This window comes from Miscanthus floridulus, chromosome 6 (genome assembly GCF_019320115.1).
Source record: "Miscanthus floridulus cultivar M001 chromosome 6, ASM1932011v1, whole genome shotgun sequence".
Classification (NCBI taxonomy): Eukaryota; Viridiplantae; Streptophyta; class Magnoliopsida; order Poales; family Poaceae; genus Miscanthus; species Miscanthus floridulus.
In genome coordinates, this window is record NC_089585.1 from 136,351,963 (window position 1) to 136,359,331 (window position 7,369).

At 43.9% G+C, this 7,369-nt stretch overlaps 1 protein-coding gene across 1 annotated transcript; it reads right to left on the minus strand.

The window, feature by feature from the left end:
- Window positions 1-3,931: 3,931 nt before the first annotated feature.
- LOC136459784 ((+)-neomenthol dehydrogenase-like) lies at window positions 3,932-7,110 on the minus strand. Its single transcript, XM_066459625.1, has 4 exons — window positions 6,709-7,110; window positions 5,249-5,443; window positions 4,750-5,149; window positions 3,932-4,415 (listed from the first exon to the last, which is right to left on the minus strand). The coding sequence occupies exons 1-3, from the start codon at window positions 7,087-7,089 to the stop codon at window positions 4,751-4,753; spliced, it is 975 nt and encodes a 324-aa protein (XP_066315722.1). The 5' UTR covers window positions 7,090-7,110; the 3' UTR covers window positions 3,932-4,415; window position 4,750.
- Between the last annotated feature and the right edge of the window lie 259 nt (window positions 7,111-7,369).

Genomic DNA, 7,369 nt, shown 5'->3' on the forward strand with positions numbered 1-7,369 from the left:
GACTACCGTTAATTCGTATTCCTATTGGCCATACACAAGGTAGCACCATAGTTGCTACTGTGGGATCTACACTAAGTCCACAACTTAGTGACTATCCTCAACGTGCATACCCAATTTATTTGCATATTGACTAAGGTCTACATCATTCTTGATGACTACCTTAAGACGTGTTTATACAACTTGTATAATTACTTTACATCTACTGTTAATACAGACTATGCCCAATTTGAGGTCTACACTTTTATGGTGACTACCTGCATTATTTCATTACGCACATGAGATCTTTACAACATCAATAATACAAGATTTATCTTGTCTCTATTTGCATCCCATAATTACAACACACCACAATATTTTAATAACTTAAAATGTTTTGATGGTTTGCCTCGTATAGGATCAATGACCGTCAAAGAGTTTGTTTTGCTTGCTCTAGACAGCCACAATTATCCCACATGGGCTGTGGACGTAAAGGTTAGTCTTGCGTCCCGTGGACTTTATCGAGCTGTGTTACCACCCGAAGTGGGTGTTGCACAACTTGAAGATCAACATGTATACATAGCCCTATATCTCATTAGGAGCCATATTCATCCTGACCTTAAGGTTGAATACTTGTTGGAAGAGAACCCATAAAATCTATGGAATTCTCTTAAGCAATGCTATGAACAACAAAAGGCACTTGTCCTGCCTGCGGCCAACTATGAGTGGACGCAACTTCGCTTACATGATTTTAAAACTGTGAGTGATTACAACCATGTTGTACATAGGATTTGCTCAAAGTTGCAATTCTGCAAGAAAGAACCTACAGATGCGGATAAAATAGAAAAGACTCTGTCTACTATGCTTCCCTCTGAAAGGATTCTTCAACAACAATACCGTGAAAGATGTTTATAGGTTTATTCTGAGCTTATACAAACTTTACTTGAGGTCAAAAAACATTCTGAACTTATAGTTTGGAATAATCAGTAGCACTCCGTAGGGTCTGCTCCATTGCCTGAAGTACATGCTTACACTTAGAATAAACCCAAATTTGATAGTGGACTTTCTAAGACTCATCCTCAGAGAAATTCCAAGAAAGGTAAAAAACAACGTAGACGCAATAAGAAATCACAAACTCATGTTTCCAACAAGGGTAAGAACATTTCCAAACACAGGAATGCCAAACATGTGTGTCAGAAGTGTGGTTGTTATAACTATATTATAAAGAAATGTCGTACCCCAAGTCATCTTGTTGATCTCTACTTAAAGTCTATGGGTCGCGGACGTGCTGAACCAGGACAGAAGTATGAAGCCCACTTCAACATTTGACCTGACACCACCAGGAATGAGGCTGGTTGTTCACAATAAGTTCCAATGGAACCAAGCAATAACAGCATACGAGGAGACGAGGATCTTGCTGATACGGGGAATATGATCGTGGAATATGCATCCAACGACATATTTGGAGACTTTGAATAGGCTCCCAATCCCTTAGATTCTCATATCTTTATGTCCTAGTGATTATAATAGCTAAAATTATTTATGTCCTATGTGTTGTAAATATTTAATAATGTCATCACTATTTAGTTTGAATACCCAATAAATGTATTGTACACATTTTATATTCAATAAATAAAGTATGTATTATATATATCATCAAAGAGTTTTATATCAAATTCTTTATTTATATATAGTTTCTACGGGGGTCAATCTGATGGAGGGAGAATTATGCCTAGTGGACAGTGGTACCACTAATTCTATACTTAGAGAAACAAAATATTTCTAAACTCTTACAAAAAGACAAGGAAATGTTTTGACAATCATCGGGCGCGATGCTACAATAGTTGGCTCTAGTCGTGCCACTATTGTACTCCCCATGGGTACTCAAATTACAATTGAGGATGCATTATTATATCCCGATTCAAAACGTACCTTGTTAAGTTATAGAGATATCCGTCAAAATGGTTTCTATATAGAAACCCGTGATGACAATAATGAGGAAATTCTCCTTGATACTAAAAATAGCGGATATGGCAAACGAATTGTTGAGAAAATTTCTTCTTTTCCGTTCAGATTGTACTATACATACATCAAACCCGTACCATATGTTGCGTACAAGGTAATTTTTCAGAATGTTGACGCATTCAAAATTTTGCATGAACGCCTTGGCTATCCTGGTATAGGGATGATGCGAAAAATTATCAGCAATTCTAAAGGTCATGAGTTAAATACTGCTAAATTCCCAAAATCTTCAAATTTTATGTGCACTTTATGCGCTACAGGGAAATTGATCGTACGGCCATCGTCCGTTAAGATCCAAAATGAGCCACTAAAATTTCTTGAACGCATTTAAGGAGATATTTGTGGCCCCATACAACCAATGTCTGGACCGTTCAGGTACTTCATGGTTCTAATAGATGCATCTACTAGATGGTCTCATGTGTGTCTTTTGTCCACACTTAACCATGCATTTATAAAAATTATTGCTCAAGTTATTAGACTTAGAGCATATCATCCTGAACATCAAATTCAATCAATTCGAATGGACAATGCTGCTGAATTTTTCTCAAGGGCTTTCAACGATTATTGTATGGCTTTGGAAATTCAAGTTCAGCACTCTGTCCCATATGTCCATACACAAAATGGTTTAGCAGAATCTCTTATTAAGAGAATTAAACTCATTGCAAGACCGTTATTACAAAATTGCAACCTACCAACTTTATGTTGGGGTCATGCAGTCTTACACGCTGCTGACTTAATTCAATTGCGACCAACTGCATATCACGTAGTCTCCCCATTGTAATTAGTACGTGGGAATATGCCAAATATTTCCCATCTGCGAAAATCCGGTTGCGTTGTATACGTACCAATCTTACCGCCTAAGCGTACTTCTATGGGTCCATATAGGAAACTTGATATCTATGTGAGATATCAATCTCCATCAATTATCAAGTACCTCGAGCCTTTTACAGGGGACTTATTCACGGCCTGATACGCTGACTGCATATTTAATGAGGACCATTTCCCGTTATTAGGGGAAGATTTCAAGTACCAAAACGAATGCCAGAAAATCATCTGGAATGCCCAAGGCATTCCCCCCTCAGATACACCTACTCTAGAGACTGAACAACAAGTTTAGAAAATCGTAAACTTGCAACATATTGTAAATAACCTGCCAGAAGCATTTACTGATTATAAGTGTGTCACTAAATCATCTTATTCTGCTCGCAATGCGTCCGAAAGAGTGGAGGTACCAATAAAACTGTTACGAAACGGTGTCCGTTCCTAATAGACACCAGTGATCTCATCAACATATAGCAGTTAGTTAGTATAGCAGTTAGCACTACGAAGGAGCATGTCCCTTCGGTAGTAGACTGTTCTAGTGAACCGTTACATTTTCCCGATCAGTCACGTCCGTACGACGTTCATATAACGCGATCCTTCACTCGTATATATATCTAAGAGATCAATAAAAGCAATAAGTGTTCCCAAAATCTTGTTCATTTTCATTCACTTCCAGTACTTTCGCTCTTCTGGACGCAAAGCCCGTGGTGCGGACGCCGTACGGACGTCGTGATTGTGATTGTGATCGTCTCGTAAACCAGCGGCTTTGACACAATCACACCAATGGGTTTCCCCCACCACAATCCCGTGGTGCCCACGGGAGGATGACCCACTGAAGACCAGCTATGCAGCATCGTGCTGCTTTGGTATCCGGCCAGCATGGCCTTGCCCTAAGTTTCAGGTTCCGATGACCGAAAGCGCAATGGATACATTCATGCATGGCTCTTTGCATCTTCTGGGCCTATTCGGCTGATTCACGTTCGGATGATTCAACAGTGCTCTGTGAGAGAGAATAAGCTGAAACAAACTGAAAGTAGTTCCATAGGGGATAAGCTTGGTTGCGAGACTGTTGAATTGACCCTGGCATCGGCATGCTTACAGCCAATTTGTCTCCATCTCCAAAGCACAAATAATAAGCACGTGCTTTGTTGCTTCATAAAAACCACTTCAGTCTGAATGATTTGGTACAGCCATGCTGCACTTGTACATTCACCTTGCTATGCTAAAACCAACCAAACATGTAACACTAACAGAAGGAAAACTCAGCTAGTGATGTAGCCTGAACCCAACGCAAATGCAACCCATGGTGCAACATGCACTTCAATACAGGTCATTGCTGAGAGCTTGTAGCACACGTAGGAAGCAGCCAGCTGGTCGTGCTTCCCAAGTTGCCATTCTAGTGGTCCTGATAAACATTCCGCTTTTATGATACTTCATTCATAGTCAACAAACATTTCGTATATCACCTTAATTAACAAAATTTGAGGTCATGGGCTTTCCATCAATGTGACATAGTGGTGCCCCTTTAATGATCTTGACCATCTGCTTGTGAGCTTGTCATATGATTGCTCCCAAGCACCAAAATCATGAATAGCCTAAATAGATCACACAGGCACGATAAAGTATCAGTAGCCTAAACAGCAATCATCGCGATAGATAAACCATTTACAGAATTAAGTAACACACACCAACAAAACAATGAACACTCTCCATATTACACTTGGTACTTTCTTCTATCCATAGCAAATTAGCAATGCTTAAAATATTATGGCTTGTGTGTTCAGGATAAACATTATGCTTTGTGAATCTCTATGCCTTGATGGATGATGGTAAGTAGCAATCAGAGCAGTTTGTAACGCTGGATTTAAGATCTCGGGTCCTAATTTTTCCTGCTTGTGGGTGGAACAAGAATATGGATAAGGTAGTCACCTTAGAAGCTTATCTCACATCTCTCAGCGAAGAACTTCCCATTTGTGAGTCGTTCCTGAGCTAATAAGGCAAGCCATACACCTGTGTCAGCACCTTCTTCGGCAGAAATATTCCCTTCCCAACCAGTCATGGCAGTTTTTACCCAGCCAGGGCAGAAACAGTTAATGTATATCTTTTGGCCTTCAGGCCGATCCGAGAGCCTCCTTGCCATGAGTCGTGTATAAACATTAACAGCAAGCTTTGAGATCGAATAGTCCGTGTACATCTGTGGCCACTCATTGGAGGACCAAGTACCTTGCTTGACTTGTTCGAGAAATTTCATGATCATCTCATCAATTAGCTGCTCTGATAAACGATTGTCATTCAACAGTTGATCTCTTAGGCTCGCATCACCAATTCTCTGACAGAATAGAATCAAACGGTAAAGTAAATGTGAACGCACTGCATATTAAGAATAGATCACAATGGGAAGATAGGAACCTGTCTTGAACAAACTTACATTACGTCTGCCATTGGCTCTACCAAGCCTTGAGCTGACATTCACTATCCGAGCACCATACAGATAGTGTTTCATTAGTGGTATCATAGCATCAATCATCCGCTTTGTGCCATAGTAATTTGTCTTGATAACTTGCTCAGCAAACTCAACAGAATTATCTGCTCCTTTGTTGAAGTTTACACCTGCATTGTTAACCTGTAGCCAGGGTACAACACATAAGATATGGCCTTCAGGAAAGATATCTGTAAATAAGAGCAACTCCAAGAGAGTTGCTATTCTTGTTGTAAAGTCTAATTTAGAGTTTCTGAAGAAGAAATCAGCCTCCAACAGATCCTCTATCCGGTATTCTAAATTAGCTCGCTAGCTATTCCGTTCTTTCCGGTCGCTAGAAAAAGCCAGCCGGGGGCGCTCGCTATCCACCTCCCCGCGCCTGATTCCCGCACACGCTGAGTGTCCTGCGTCCCCTTCCTCGAGTCAGGCCCTCGGGTGGCTAGACGCTGTCCCCATCTCCAATGCTCACCGCGATCCGCAGAGTGGCGCGCTGGCCGGTCCCGAATCCGCCGCAACACCGGCACCGCGTCCAGCGCGTGATCGTGGACACCCCGCACGTCGTCGTCCTCCGGATCTAGATTGCATCCGTGAGTCCCGAGACAGCATCATGAGGGACATGGCCATGCACGCACGTACGTCGTCCACTGGTGTCGCGTCGGAGACGCTGCTCACTGGCTGCTTGGGATCGGAGGACGCCACCGCCGGTGGAGGCGTGCCTCGGCATGCCCGCTTCAAGCATCGCCGCCTCTACGCCCTACACGACCGACGACTGGCTGCGGGCGGCGATTGCTGCCGCAACGACGAGTATGCTGCAGCCGACGCGGCCATTGTGGAACCGCCGGAGAGAGCCTGCAGGTGTGCTTGTCCATCACCAAGCAACAGGCAAGGATGCCTGCAGCCTGAACGAAGGCAGACGAGCAGCGCAAAGCAAACACTGCAATTCTGGAGGAGCAAGCAGGTTGCTTGCTTTGCTCTCTGGCTGCCTTGCTCTGCCTTTGGGTCGGGACCCGGTGACATGGCACGCTTTTGAATATGGAGGAACGCAAATTTTACCGAGTCTCTTGGACTAGTCTGATTTTTTTTGAGAGAGTTCTATTTTAGAGAATAGCTAAATCAAAAAATTTAGGAAAAAAATTTGGCTAATCTCTTGGAGTTGCTCTAACAGTCTATTTATGAATTGAAGGTGGTGTTACCGCACCTGGTTCTTCTCCTTTTCTACCAGTCGGTTATATAGAGTACAAATTCCAGAAATAACTGCTAGGTAGTTCGTAGTTGTCGAAAAAAAACTGGACTAGTCTTGCTGGTTAATTGAATTAATCTTCCGTAGTATTGTGAAAGCAAAGAAACTAATCACTGGATATAAACGACACAACTACATGAGCCAGGTAAGGCAATGAGAATGCGCTCACAAGGACATGGATGCCACCGTGGGTTTCCACCGCCCAGGCCGCGAAGGCCTCCACCGACGCGGCGTCCGCCACGTCGAGCTGGCGGGACTCCACGCTGACGACAGCGTCATCGGGAGCCTCCGCCAGGATCCTCCCGGCCGCGTCCTGGCCCTTGGCGGCGTCGCGGGAGGCGAGCACGACGTGGAGGCCATGGAGCGCGAGCTGGCGGGCGGCCTCGAAGCCGATGCCGCGGTTGGCGCCCGTGACCACCGCTACGGCCCGCGGCGCCAGGCTGTCCCACCATCGCTGGTGGGGCTCGTAGGGGAGGGCCCGGAGGAGGGTGACCTCGCGGCGGCGCTGCTCGCGCCGCTCCCGCGCCGCCTCCTTCCCTTTCTTCCCCATCTTGCTACCGTCGGAAACGGAAATGATCATCCAGCCCAATACTGGGGATGGAAGTATTTGGGCCTTCATGCCAACTTTACAACCACTGTAGCCCAATAATTCAGGCACGCCCTAATTAGACTGCGTGACAAAAGCAAAATTGGCTAAACAAACAACAAGGGCCCTGTTTCAGCTTTTCTTAGTCTCGCTTATAAGCTGAGCAGGCTTATCTGATAAGCCACGGTCTAGAGAATCTGCTGCCTGAATAAGCTGGGTGTTTGACTGTTCTGATTATTTCTGG